Source organism: Neovison vison, chromosome 6, assembly GCF_020171115.1.
Source record: "Neovison vison isolate M4711 chromosome 6, ASM_NN_V1, whole genome shotgun sequence".
NCBI classification, from domain to species: domain Eukaryota; kingdom Metazoa; phylum Chordata; class Mammalia; order Carnivora; family Mustelidae; genus Neogale; species Neogale vison.
The window spans coordinates 86,252,306-86,267,089 of record NC_058096.1 but is presented as its reverse complement, the minus strand read 5'-3'; the positions used below and the strand labels follow the sequence as shown (position 1 = coordinate 86,267,089).

The window sequence follows — 14,784 nt, the reverse complement described above, 5'->3', positions numbered from 1 at the left end:
AGTCCTTAACTTGGCTTTATTAAAGTGATTGTACAAATGATGGTGCGGTTATTACTAAACACATCAAAATGATCATAATCCACCCTCAGTTAAACAGTGGTAAGAAGAAAAAATAATGGACAAAGCATCAACATTAAGAATTAGCAAAAAAGTTTACATATTACCAAACATGTTTAGAAGCACATATCTAATTCCACTGTCACTTGCCCTCTGAAATCTGCCACCTAGCTTAAGCAGTTCTACTGTCGGTTTTTTACTATTTGGGGTAATGTCCACAGGATGGATGTATTCCTAAACACTGGAGGTAATTCTGATTAATGACTTTACCCTAAATTCACTGTGCACTGTGTTTGGGACTAAATATGTTTCATCCTTTATTTCGGAATTCCCTAGAGCTTCCCAGCCCTGCCCAGGCCGAGAGTGACGAGACTGGAGCTACAGTCAAGCCCTACATTTTAGGCAAGAGATAACTCACCAAACTTAATCCTACACATAAAATGTCAAAGGTGGGAAAACATGGGACAGGGATTTTAGAACGAATGAACTTTGATTGATTTCAGAGTATTTCATTGAATCTGGAAAGAACGACAGAGGAAAGAGTAAGTAAGTGTTAATGGTTTACCTTAACATTATTATACAATGGATACATAAATTTAAAAACCTAGTTAAAATTTTAAAATGACTTATAACCAAATGTCTTTTTCCCCCTTTTCTATTGTTTTAAATAGATATATTTAAATTTTCACATAGTGATAAAATGTAAAAATATTTATTTTGGTTCAATCTGGAAAGCAAAGATGACTTCAAAAGCACAACCGAAAGCTCTTGGAATGAAATTTGAGAAATCTCTAGCTATATGGCAAGGCTCCTGTTTATTAGTAACATAAAAGAGAGAAGTTCAGGGCTTCAGGCAGGATTGCTGGGCTTCTGTTACCAATGGGAAGCTGCTGAAGGGTCTTATTAAGTCATAGTTTCTTATCACCTCTTTCATTAACAAATTCAGCCTAACAAATTCCCAACGTGGGTCCTATGGAACACAAGCTCCTTGGAATGTTACTAGGTGTTACTCAAAAAATTTCTCTGGCCAAATTAATCTGGAAAACCTGAGTTGGCTGAAATTACATCTGCAGTGTGTTTCTTCCCCTCTCCCCATCGTCCTCCCATAAGACATTTAAATTAAAACCTTCTATGTGCTTACATGCACTAACTTTTTAAGATAGTATGTTTCCCAAACTCATTTGACCCTGGAACCCTGTATTTGGAATATCACTTTGGAACTCATGTTCTATGGAACACACTTGGGGATGGGGGACACTGGATTCTATTACTCCTGCGGTGTTCAACTAAGTAGTTCAAAAGTCTAGATACCAATGATTTAATATAGAGGCAATTACGTAGGCCCCAGGGTGGTATCTAACAGTCAGGTCATTTCTGCAGAGCTAGTTCAGGAATGCTGGTGTGACGCACTAAGGCAAATTTAGAATATTGAGGGAAGAGCAGTCTAATGATGACAGATCAAAGGAGAAAAAAAAAATCATTTCTGAAATCATGGAAGAATAGAGCTTCATCCCAAGCATGTATTCACATGCTTTCAAATGCACAGTGAAATATTGCCCTTTCCAAATCTTCTTCATTGACATAGTTGTAAGAGTATTAGATCTAACAATAATTCAGTGGGAAGAAATCCGGAAAATCAAGGTATACTTGGCAAAGGAAAAAGTGATCACTCCCTTGTGTATCCTTCATTTATTGACAGATATCCCAATGATCCAATTCAATAATGTAATCAGTTTCCCAGAATTACTTCTAATAGGATTGAAATGATGCCATCATCCTCACGCAATCCCGTTTGCACAGAATGTATGTGGGTTGAAATCATTACAGTTGTATAAAATAAGCCTTGTTTTAAATCATCCAGATTGCATATGCTCCTTCACTCTAAAAAATACTCTCTGTAATTCTCTTATTATATCGACAAGATTCAAGAGGCCAGTACCTTCCATCTAAGGCAAAAAATAGAACATAGCCACTGGTTACTGGAAATGTGTACATATGTGTAGTCACGTTATATTAGAATTAGACTGCCTTAGACTTCAGAGCTCAGTGCCTTGGGCAAGTTGGTCACATAATGCAGGCCTTGGGAACTAGCTCTGGAGTTTGTAATATAAGTATTGTCTACTCCTTTAATTAGAGAATTGCAAATACAGTGAGTTTTCAAAAAAAATTTTCCTATCTTGTCCCCCTGACCCCAAGTCCCAAGCCATGTTAAGAGTACCAATTGCCAGTGGGGCAGCAGTGGCGCATGGAGGGGTCCTGAGATCTGCATCTGGTGTCTTGCTGGGGGCTCATAAGCGTGTGGTCATTCATTCCCACGTCATTTCTAAAAGACTGTAAAACCGTCCCAAAATTTGGCACCATGGGGCTATTGGCAATGCGAACTCGGGCTGGGGAGTCTGGGCAGCCTCATGTGACAATTCCAAAGCTTTGGCAGTGCTGGTTAAGGAAGCTTCACATGCAAACTTCTCAAATCAATTTGCCTAAAGGCTAGATTCAACTTTTCCCTTGTCCCTAGAAAATGAGCCACAGGGCACCAAGGGTGGGGTGAGGTGGGGGTGTCTGCAGACCCCTAACAGCTGGACAAGGGGCAGAGAGAGAGCTCCAGGATGGGGGAAGGAAGCAAAGCTCTCTGATTTTAGATATAACTCTTAATCAAACAGCTACTATTTTGCCTAAAATGTCTGTCTTTTAAGAAAATCTAAAGCCAAAGTGGGAGGAAAAGAGGCAGAATGAAAGGGAGTAGGAAATACACACACTAAATGGTTAAATTCAGAAATGAATAATTCTAGAAAGCAAACTGTAGAAGACACCCGGTAACCTCAGGTGGAGGAGAAGGCGAGCACTGCTGCCCTCGGCACCACGAGGAAGACCCTGTGCAGGTGAAAAAACACTAATTTCTTGTAGCTTTGCTTGTTCGTCCTCACCAAAACATGTCTGTTTTCATTTTAGACAGTAGCAATGATCATGGAATTTAAAAATCTCTGTCCCTTGTCAATATGAATTTTAGGGTTAAGTTAGAAATAAAAAAGGAAATGGGACTGTGTAGCGTAAAATGCTGAAACTGCTTGTTCCTTTATATGGTGGGCTTTGGTAACTCTCCAGAGTCAGAATGTCCTAGATCTCCAAGCAAGCTCAGGCCACCTGGCTTGCCCATCCCATCACTGAACACAACCAGCCTGTCTCCTACCTTTCTCTCCTGACCCCTGCCCCAAATACAAGAGTTCACTGTCTCTCATTAGGCAAATATTTCAATCTAAAATGGTGACAGATATTTTGAACTAGAACATTCTATAGCTAAAAAAAAAAAATAACCAGGGTTCTAATTCTAACATGGAAATTCTAATGTTGCAGTTTATAAAAGTGAGCAAATCGCTTGGGAAACCATTATTAATTCTCATTGCAGTCAAAGGATGGTGAGTGCTTGGAGAAATCGAGACAGGCTGCAGCCCTTGGCAGCCACAAGGGAATCTTTCACCCTCCCAAGTTCTCCCCTGGAACCTGCTTCAGGAAAGCTCCACAGTTGAAGAAGGGCAGGGGAGGGAGAGGCACTGTGGGCAGCAGGTGGCCTGTGAATTGGACTTTTGAGAAGCTCTAATGACAAGTGCCCACTTGAGAATGACCAAGCGAACAGCTTGACATTTCAGACACAGAGGGATGGGGACACAACAAAAATCTTGTCTGGTTTTTAGAGCCACCTCAGTCAGGCAAACGGGCTGACCCGGCACTCTCTGTCAATTAATTTACAAAATACTGACACTGGAAAGATGACTTTGGTGACAGGACATGAAGAGCAGCAAGCTTGGCCCTGAAATAACTCTAAGCCACTTAACAATACAAGCTTGATCTTGAATCCCTGCCGGCGTGGTTGCCGCGGAATGCAGGGCTGTGTGGAGCGGGTTGTGTTTGCCTGGGGAAAGCTACCTGGTAGGGACGGTGATCTACAACCAAATGTTACAGGCGGCTGCCTTTCCACCATCAAGGAGAACCACGTGCCAGCATTTTGTCACCAAATGCCCGACCATGCTGATAACTGTGTACTTGGCTTCAAGGAACACACACACGCAGTTCCAGGCTGTGCTTATCAGAACACCGCTTAAAAGACACTTGGAAGTTACTAGGGTTGGGGGGGGGTGGGCTGCAAAAACCCACCCAAAAATGGCCGCTGGAGCTTAGTTCCGGGTGGTGACCATCGGAGCTTTCTCTCCTGATGCAAACAGCAGATTTCCCAGGGGGGCACTGTGACTTATTTGGCCTCTATTTCCCTCTATCTATCCTTAAAGACTGAAGAAATTATGGCGTTGTGATTTGCTTTATTCATTTCCCCTAATAGGTTTCTTGGTAAGACAAAAAATCATGGTGTCTGGTGGTGAAGTTTCACAGCTGCCTATTACATAATGTAAAGAAGAAGCAAAAGGCTAAGGTCATGCACGATTGGGATAAACACACAAAGACGGGTCAGGTTGTACCCAGGGTCTATTTCAGTAAGAAAGGAAGCCAGGGGAAAAGGTTATGTCTGCTGTACAGGCGGTTCTCACCCTCCCCACTTCCCTCTGTCTCCAAAAGCAGCCACGGAATAATAAACCATTTCAAATCTGTGTCTGGGCAGCCGCTGAGCAGAAAAGCTGGGCTCAGGAGGACAAAGCCTCCTCGGGATGGCTCTGCCTCTCAGCAGCGGGCATCGACCCGTCTGCCCAGACACACAGCGGCCGCAGCAGCCTGTCTCCCGCAGCTCTGGAGGTCTGCCCCATGCACCGCTCCAAAGAGAGGAAAGAGTCTGGTGGCTGGAGAATCCTGGAAGAGGTCTTGAAAAGAACCCCAAAGGGGAGACTATATGGCACATACGCCGTTCACGTCATATGTGTGAATCTACAGCTATATATTTATACATGTGGAACATCGGAGGAAAGAACTGGGAACACATGAAGAAACCATTTTCCAGCCTCTCAGCTATGTGCCAAGAGCACCCTGTGTTCATTACTGGATATAGACCTATGACCATCAGGGAGGGGAATCCCCGTCTAGGTGGCTGATCCTAATTGAAACTCCCACGCCTTTCACTACATTAAAAGAGACCAGTGTGTTTGGAGTCCTTTAGTCGAAGGCAGCTGAGACCCGGAAGGGTTCACTGCTCTTCTGTTTTGCTGCTATTCCTGAACTTCACCACCATGACCGTTATATTGTCAGGGCAGCCTCTGTAAAATGACTGTAAAACTATGCTCTTAGCCCCAAAGTGAGGTTCATCCAAGCGCTCCTTGATGAATCGAACGGCTTCTTCGTTGCTGAAAGCATCCCAGAGGCCATCTGATGCCAAGATCATGAACTCGGGCTGGAGCTTGTCCAGGTCAAAGGTCAGGATATCTGGGTCTGGGATGACCACATTGAGATTTTTCAGCGGATAATCCCCCAGAGACCGGGACATGGCCAGGATTCCCTGGACCCTCCAGGAGCCATTGAAACTGATAAAACCACCTGTAAAGACAGAATGAGCCCATTAGCTTGAGCAGCCAATATCTCACACACATGGTAGAGTCTGGGGGCACGTACATGAGGCTCACCTCCTGCGTGTGTCCCCCTTACCTCCCCTGGGAACTGCCAGGAAGGAGTAGCCTTCCCACCACATGGCTTGCGGTTTCACACACTACCAGGAGATCCTCATGTCCTCCTCCCGGGCATCTTAAAGGCTCTGAGGAACATATCAGTAAAAATACTGAGGGTAGGAAAATATATATAGGTGAGGGCATTGGTTTTAACTTAACAACACCTTGGCACCTCAGTGACTGAAGCTAGGAAGCTCTAGAGTAGGGATTCAAGGACAATGGCCAAAGAGTGTGAAAGGCACGAGGATGTGCACGGGAGACCACCACCGGGCTACTTCATTTAGCTTGAGCCACCCATGGGTGCATCTAGATCTCAAAACAGCTCCCCAGATAGGACTGGGATTAAAGAAGGATGTATGTTATCCCAGTGGGGAAAGGCTCGGGCTCTTGGGTTGGACTGCACAGATTTGATTCTTGGCTCTGTCGTTTCGGATGAGAAGCCCTAGCTTTCTGATTCTAGGTTACCCTGGCTACAACATGAGGACAATAAGAGTACCTATTCCACTGAAGTTGTGAGAAATACAGGAGTTATTCCTTATAAAATCACTTTTCATAGTGCCTGCACGTCATATGCATTCCACGTACTCAGTGTCATCTACCACTATTTTTTCTCTAAGGAAGCTAGAACTTTGTTCATTCACATATTATTTGTCAGATATCTATTAAATGCATACTCTGTGCAAGGCAATTTGCAGGCTATAAAGTTGCAGAAGGTCCGGGTCTTTTTCTAAAGAAGTAGCTAGTCTAGCAGAAAGGAGAAGCTACATGTATTAACAACTGTGAGCACAAAGTGGCATTCTTTTGGGAAGAAGCTAGTACCTGCTCCTTGCTGTAGTCAGATGGAGGAGGAGCAATGATGTCTGATTGTGATGATCAGGGAGGAGTGAACAAAAAAACGGGGCTTTGAACAACAGGTAGGACTTCTGTGGGCAAGGGCGTATGAGAACATTGCAGAAAGTGTGGTCTAGCAGGCAAGGGCGTGAACTCTGGAGTCAGTGTCCTGAGTCTTGGCTCTCGTTTCACCGTTCACTAGCTGTGTGTCCTTGGGCACACACACCTCTTCGAGGCTCTGCTTCTTCGGTTCTAAAATGAGGGTAACGTTAACAGCCTCAGAAGGTAAGTAAAGAGAAAGAGTACGTAAAGAACTGGGCTTAGCTCCCGGCACAGAGTGAGCAAACAATAAATGGCAGCTGGTATCATTGCTATTGTTGGAAACAACAAAAGGAGTGAAGACAGAAGGACCAAAATGAAGTTGGCCCAGATTGGTCGCAGTGTATTGTGACGCTAAGCAGGACAGAAAAAGGTCCCTGAAAGGAGGGCTAAGGTCAGAGAAAATACACACAAAGGCAATAAAACCAATCACTGTCCCTTAAGCCTTGCTATAAAATACACCCTTGACACAGGCTAGATTAACCTCCTTGGAGACAGTGTCCAAATCGGCTCTATAAAGCATCCCTGGAGGTGGGAGTGCAGGTGGGGGGTATGACAGGAATGAGAAGAGAGGATAAAATGGGAATGCCATTTTAGAAGGGCACATGGGATGCTAAAGTGACATTTCCAGGTATCGTATGTACATCCTTGCCTGTGCTTCCACAAGAGTAGGCTAACGGAATCTTAAGCCCAGGGTCACAGCCGGTTCATGGGGAAAGAGTGTCTTTGTGTAAGTGAAGAAGCCAGAGTAGTGCTTGCCACTCATCAGAGCTTGACAGACTCCTAAAACATCATTTGTTCAATCCCACCAGCAAAACCCTGACTAAAGCTTTCATTAAAAATTATTCTGCATCTCAAGCAGATACTGAAGCAGGAGGTTATAATAAATTTCAACACTTTTTGACTGAACAGGAAGTCCCCTACTGTGAAAACTCAAATGTTGATTAGGTTCCCGGCAGAAGCTGACCTGTAGAGATGGAGAGTCAGCTGCAATTACCCTGGGCAGCAGGGGCCCGTTCTGGTTAGAGACCAGGGTATGTGAGCTCCCCTTGCGCAGCTGGCATAGTGTGCAGAGCCTACATGCTGCAGCTGTCAGTTTGGAGAGGGAGGGATCCCTCCTTTCCGTGGGCAGAAAAGAATTCCCCAAAGTGAATCATGAAAATGTAACCAGCAACTGATAATCTTCTTTCAGGTCTTTGCCCTGATGTCACCTTAGTGAGCCCTGGAGTGACCACCTCCAATACTCCCCATTCCCTTGCCTGCTTTATGTCTCTTCATAATGGTTATCACTTTATAATATACTAGATAATTTCCTTATTTTACTTATTTATTGTTAGTGGATGCCTACTCCATTCCCCATCCCATCCCAATTTCAAATGTAAGTTTGTATTCCTAGTCTCTAGATGTTGATAAAAATGAATGAAAAAAGGAGACCCCGGCCCCCGCCACCCCACCAACCCCAGAATATTTACTTATGCCAGGCACTGAGCTAGATGCTGGGAGTATAGAGAGGAGCAAGACCAAGTTCCTGCCCTCAAAGAGCTCACAATCAGGAAGGCAGACCAGGTAAGAGAGCCAAGTGTGTCTGTACATTGTGAAAGGTAACCCGACAGGTTAACCACATAGGCTGTTGGGAAAATGAAGGGGCACCAACCTAGACTGGGGAAACCTTTGGTTCAGTGACAGAAAAGGCTTACCAAAAGAATGCCATTAAACTGGGTCTTAAAGGACAAGTAATTGTTACCCACTGGCTGGTGTGGATGGCGCTCTCCAAGGCACAGAGCTAGAAGAAACATGGTTCATTTTGGGAAACGGCTACTTTAGTATGGCTGGAGAGAAATGGGTATGGTAAGCAGGAGCCCAGAGATCCCATTAGCCTTTTTGGGGGGGCTCTTCTGGAATTTTTGGCCATGAGGAAGGGCAAGTTCGGTGGCCATTTGACAAGAAATGTCACAAAGTCAAGTCTCAGCTGCATCAGCAGCAGCAGCCTCTGTGCTGATCTACGAATCACGAGTTAACCGAACATCATGTCCCCCACAGGCAATCCAAGCAAGCCACCTGGTTCACCGAACAGGATGGCGGCCAGTGCTTGGAGGCGTTCACAAGCTCACCAGCTCTCTTTATCCTCTTTCTCTCCTTCAGTTGGTAAGGCTTGTGATCATGAGACAGAGGAATGGCATTTCCATCCTTGTCACACAGGACCCCTCTTGAGTCACCCACATTGGCCACCGTGAGGTCCTTATCTGATAGGAGAGCGATCAGACACGTTGTACCTGAAAAACCAGAGAGAGAGAGGCACTGTAAGAGGTCAGTGGTCTGGTGAGATTCAGCCATTTCCTGTTGTTACTGGATTCTTCAGTTATTAAATCTGCTCCCGCTGGGTGAGAATTTAACTCCAGACCCTCCAGAGAATGACGGCTGTTCACTTCAACAACACTGATCAAATCTGACAGTCAATTTTCTTAATCATGTTAGGATATTACTGAAATAGGCTAAGATAACATTATCATTTCCCTCAAATCATTTTTGTTTCTGCTCCTCTTAATTTAAACACGTATCACATTTAAAAGGATTAGGAGAGAATCAAAATCAGTTTAAAGGTTCTGACAATTGATATATGTTTCTGGCTTCTCACTGGTGCCTCATTTCTGTGGAGTCCCCATGGAAAGGGGTTGCATGGGCTCCTCAACTGGAGGGTCTGGAGGAGGCAGTAAATGACAGAAGCTAACAGTCCAATTCAATGGCACCGTGAGGAGCTGCCCATACAAACTTGCCTAGACAAAGTCTAGCACAAAGACTGGTAGCCAAAAACTGGTCGGCTCCAGGGTGTGATGGGGGCAGCCTATAATGGCAGAAACAGAAAAACCTACAGTGATGACAGAAGTGAGATCTAGGTAGATGGGAGGTAGGGTTAGGGAAGTCGGAGTCAGAAGGGAGCCAAAATGATGGCCTGCTTACCTGGAAATGATACAAGACACAAAAGGCCAAGCTCTTTGCAAACCCTTCTTGAAATGAGAATGGATAAAAGCAAACCAGGGATGGACAGTCTGGTCCACCTGGGGCCTGGCCTTCTCTCCTGCCTGGTGTCCTCTCTCCAGTTCTTCCCTTTCTCCCTCCTCCCTCCTGACAGTGTCACTGAGTATGCAAATGCCTGCTGAAATGTACAAACCAGTAAGCTGTTGCTTCAAACTGTTAACACCTTTGTTGTGAAAACTATCCATCAATGTCTTCATTAATATTTCCCTCCTCATTTCGAAGGTCATATTCTACAACAGAATATAAACTGCATCTAAACAGCTCTTTAGCGTTCACAGAACAATAAAGAGGATTGAATTCTTAAGTGGACATAAAGAATAAATACAGGACAATATCAAGAGCAGGGAGAATGATTAGAATATTTAGCATATCAGGGTAATATTTTAGTTTGAAATTCCATTCTTATGCCTATTTAACTCAAAACTCTCTTGATCAGAAGTGGAAATACATGAAATATTGGTTAATTCTGGATTTCTGATATGAAAAGCTTTGTGAAAGAAAAAAAAAACTAATCTTAGGGATTCCAAGCAAATTGCAAATCTTTTGCCTTTAAAAAACACCGTAAAAATGAAAATGTAAACACAGAAACAATTCATACCATCAGAAAGCATTCTTCTATTTTTGCTATTAGCTGCCTTTTGGTTTTCAACCATTCTCACTTTGTCCTCGAGTCACTGATTGGGTTAACTTGTCTAACACAGTCAGAGACTATAAGGCACATTCGCAAAGTCTGAAGGTGAAATAGAAACTTTCTTGAATATTGCATGGCTTGGAGGTAGGGCATTCATAGATCTCTTCGAGCTATCTCTTTGGCCCTCTTCACCTCTTTCCTTCTTACTCTGCACACTCTGGGAGATCATGTTCGTGACCTTGGCCTCCACTACCACCTAAGCCTGTGCCGTGAGCCTGGTTGACCTTCTTGAGGTCTGGATCAACTGGCATGGAGATGTTTCGATTTGCCTGTACTGCTGGGGATCCAGGGAAGGGCTCTGTGGCTGCCCTGTGAGAAGGGTGGGGTGATCCACCTGGCCCTGGGCCCTTTCCCCACCCTATTTCATTACAGCAGCTTTACACCGATCTGTTAGCTGTACTGAGCTGCCACGATAAGTCTTTTCTTAATAACAGAGGGAAGGGAGAGGTCATTCCTACAGCTGGAAAAAAACCCCTGAAATGTAATCGCATATGTGATTAAGAATCACTGAAGGCTTTTAAGCAAGATGGTGTCATGATGAGATATGTGTTCTAAAAGATCATTTCCCTGGCAATATGGAAGATAAAGTGGAACCAGGGAGAAAGACAGAGATAATGAAGATCAGAATTAATGTAGTAAACAGAGATAAAGGGTAGGAGGCAGTTTATTTAAAACCTGAAAGGAGAGGTCATAGAAAGTGAAGGAAATAAAGGAGAGGGGAACAAGTCTAGGGTAATGTCCTATTACCTAGATGGGGGGGAATCGGGTGCTCCCTAGACAAGGACTTCAGGGGATGTCTGCGTGGAGCTTCTGGGAGAGGCCTCTCTCACTGAAGGAGACACAATGAAGAAAATGACCTACTTGTTTGGTGCACTGTTGGCTCAGGTGTTTCCCAGAACTGTGGCAGCCATTTTGAATTATGAGGTGATATGCCTCAGGGTCAAGGCACTCTGCTGTCGGTAGAGATATGCCTGAGTCCCTAAGATATCACAGAACTGCTGCACCAGCCTGAAACGGACCTGTTCTGTGAGACATCAAATATCTTCACTGCTCAATGGCCTGCCAATTCCTTTGTCAAGGACACAATTCCATTGTGTCTGTGGGTAAAAAAGATCTATCTCATGACGTGGATTTCAGAAGTTTACTGCTTTGAAACAGTGAGGACTGTCTCTGTTAGCACTAGAATCTTAGGCCTGGCCAAAACGGGTGAGGCCCAGATGGTGGAAGGAGAGCTGCAGGCAAGTTTTAGGATCGCTGAAATGTCACCATTCCCTCTGCAGAAACCTACCTGTACCCTGGATGGAGGCCCGAGCACAGTCTTAAAAAAAAAAAAACAAAAAAAAAACACAAAAAACAAAAAAAACTGCTTTGCTGTAAGCAATTTATCGTTTGGACTTTGCAGTTGCAAGAGACAGTTTATAATGTAATTTTGCTTTACTGAACAAACTACCTTGTTGCTGAAAGACTCCAGAGAAACTTCGCCTCCGAGAGAAAATGGACAAAATCACCTTTTCTTTTGCTTGCATGGGAAAAAAATGCCTCCGCAAATTTTGGCTACAAGTTTTGATATAAAAGGTTTATTCCACAATAGTACTATTTATACCAGGTCTGATAATTATTACTCACTACCTCAGGCTGTTTCTATATTAACAATTTAATCTAGAAGAGAACATAATTGCAAATCTGGAAGATATCTTGGAAATTTAACTTATTAACCTCACTTGACACATTAAAAAAATGAAAAAAGCGAATTCACACAGACTAAACTTTGATTTCCTAATCGAGTGAGGTCTGGCAAGTTATTTAACTTTTAAGCCTCAGAAAATGGCAGCACAATCCAGTTACTCAAGCTACAAGTCACCCCTGTTTTTCTTATTTCTTTTTTTCCCCCCTCATTCCTGACATTGACTCCCTCATTAAGTTCTGCCACTCTTACTTCTAAGGTACATCTTAAACCCTGCCAGTGCTCTTGTTCTCATTGCGTTGATTCTGGTCCAAGCCACTGTCCTTTCTAAGTGCTGCTGTTTCAGCAGTCAGATGAAAAAGAGTGGTGCCTACGTCCTGCATGGTCTGACCCCCACCTGCACTGTCCAATGTCATATAAAACTACTCTTTCCCTTGCTTTCCCTCCCTTCTGCTGCCCAAACATGCCAATCCTTTTGCTGTCTTCTGTTCCCTCTGCCTAGTATATTCTGTCTTTGACACTGGCTGACTATGCATATGGGATGTCTTAGGATGAGGGTGACATCATCAGACAGATCTTCTCTGTTGGGGTGGATCTTATCTCCTCTTTACTTCCCCCATTGCCCTCATAACATGCAACTGTGCAAATATCTTGCATATTTATTTAAGCAATTTAATTAATGCCACTCTTGCCCCACACAATATAAACTTCACAAGGGTAAAGACATTGCTTGTTTTCCCTACTACAATGCTGAGGCCTAGAGCATGGCAGTTACTCAATATTTGCTGAATAAACAAATTAATAGATGAATGAATAAAAAATGTTTTATTTATTTGACAGAGAAAGAGAGATAATCACACACTGTCTCTTTGATTCTGATCTGACATAATGCTAAGCTCCTCCTGACTTGCTCTAAACATGTCCACCTAGGTCAATAATACAATGCACACCACCTCCTAGATGCTGCCACATCAGGGAGACGCTCAACTATAGCACAATACATTTCACAGATGGATTGAAACATGAGGACTGTCCTACACAGGTATAACCACTTTCACAGGCACACTGCCCATAATTAGAAAGAGCTTCCTGCCCAGGTGTGTCCCGAGTTCTTCCCTCAGGCCCCGGCTCCTGGTCCAATGGAAATGAAACGGGTAGGGCTTCTATTGTCACCATGCCCTCCAAAGCCATGGCACCTTGAGAAGTGATGAAAGTGCCTCATGGTAGTCACTACACGTACATTCCGTGTCTGCTTCTAACCTCAATTTGTACGTAAGCAAGTCAGGATTCATGTTGTCCTGTCAATTCTTGTCTTCTTTAGGGAGAACCCACAAATGCAAATAAGCCATTAGTCTATTCCTCTATACCAGCAATCTTGCCTCTAATTTCTGGCAGGCAGACAAAGTAAAGGCACACAAGAAAATCTTTTCTAGACTTACCTAAATATTCTGGTTGGGTAATGTTGGGCACTTCATTCCCTTGGTGAGTTGAATTTGAGAAAATGTAAATCCTTTTTTGTTCTTTTAAGTGGACTCACATCTAGCATGGAACTCATGACCCTGAAATTAAGACGTGGGCTGAGATCAAGAGCTGGACGCTTAACCCACTGAGACACAGGGACGTCCCGAGAAAAATGTAAATCCTACTGGAGGTTCTGGAGGTTAAGTAACTTGGGCTAGTTTGGGCATCTTTGGAAACCCTAGCTATCAATATTTTTAAAACTTAGTTTAATTAATAGCAAAGTGGTAATAATTTGCTCAGCGCTATAAACGCCACTGAGTGGCTCACAAACACGCTTGTAGTTGATTTCCTGACTCTTCAGGGTAGGTGAGGGGCAGGCATTATTCCTCTCTTTGAGCAGACAGGAAAATGGAGTTCAGAGACTTTCAGTGTCTTATCCATGGTGACACCACTCAAGGCATATATACTGAGTGACTGAGTGACTGAAAAACCTGGCAGTCCAGTGATAACTCTAAGAGCAATAGACCTTACAACTGAAAATTTTCATTATAATGCCTAACACTTACTTACATTGTGTAAGTTCATCTGCACTACCCTTTGAGATCAGGCATAGCTGTCCCCATTTTCCAGATGGGGAACTAGGTCTCGGGTAGGATAAGAAGCCGGCCAAGTCACATACCTGGGCCATCTGACTCCACTTTTAACAATCAGCACCTCTTCTTGTTTGAAGCTGTTCTCCTACTCCCAGAAGTAAAGATTTCCATGACCTGTTTCTACATTTCTGTTTCAAACAGTCTCCATCAACTCACCCCCTTTTACAGCGTATACCTTCGTGCAAGTCACAGAAAAGTTTGTGAATCAGGAAAAAAATTTGATCATGTGATATGAAGTTCCCGTAATAGAACTGGGGCTGTATTCACTTAAACAAAGCTGGCACAGTGAAAATTCTCAATAACAAGCAATCAGGAGGCAGCCAAAGCTGTCTGAAATAAAAAACAAGTGGCTGGGATGAGTTGACCTCTAGGTCCTTTTCAACTTTAGTATTCTGCTGCTCTTGAACTGGAACTACAAACTCCAATGCCTCCAGGGAAATAGGCCAGGTATAAGAAACAGCTCGAGGCCCTCTTGGAGAAGCTTTATCCTCCTATCCTCCTATCCTTCTGAAGGGTTTTCTACTCTAAGAGAGGGCCGGCAGGAGGATAAGGAAAAAGGGACCTCGGGTGTCAATGTCAGGTGCACAACACGGAATGTGCGTGGGGTTTGCGGGGAACACACGCGAAAGGGGGTAGCAGGTCCTCAGCAGTGAAGGTCACTGCCATGTAAGAATG

General features: G+C 43.8%; 1 protein-coding gene across 1 annotated transcript in view; it reads right to left on the bottom strand.

Moving 5' to 3' along the window:
• Window positions 1–1,727: 1,727 nt before the first annotated feature.
• Window positions 1,728–14,784, bottom strand: part of PPM1L (protein phosphatase, Mg2+/Mn2+ dependent 1L) — a 295,410-nt gene continuing 282,353 nt past the window's right edge. The window contains exons 3-4 of the mRNA XM_044251708.1: window positions 8,696–8,857; window positions 1,728–5,526 (exon numbers count right to left, since the gene is read on the bottom strand). Coding sequence (XP_044107643.1) covers window positions 5,180–5,526; window positions 8,696–8,857 — 509 coding nt within the window. The 3' untranslated portion in view covers window positions 1,728–5,179. The remainder of the gene's footprint in view (window positions 5,527–8,695; window positions 8,858–14,784) is intronic.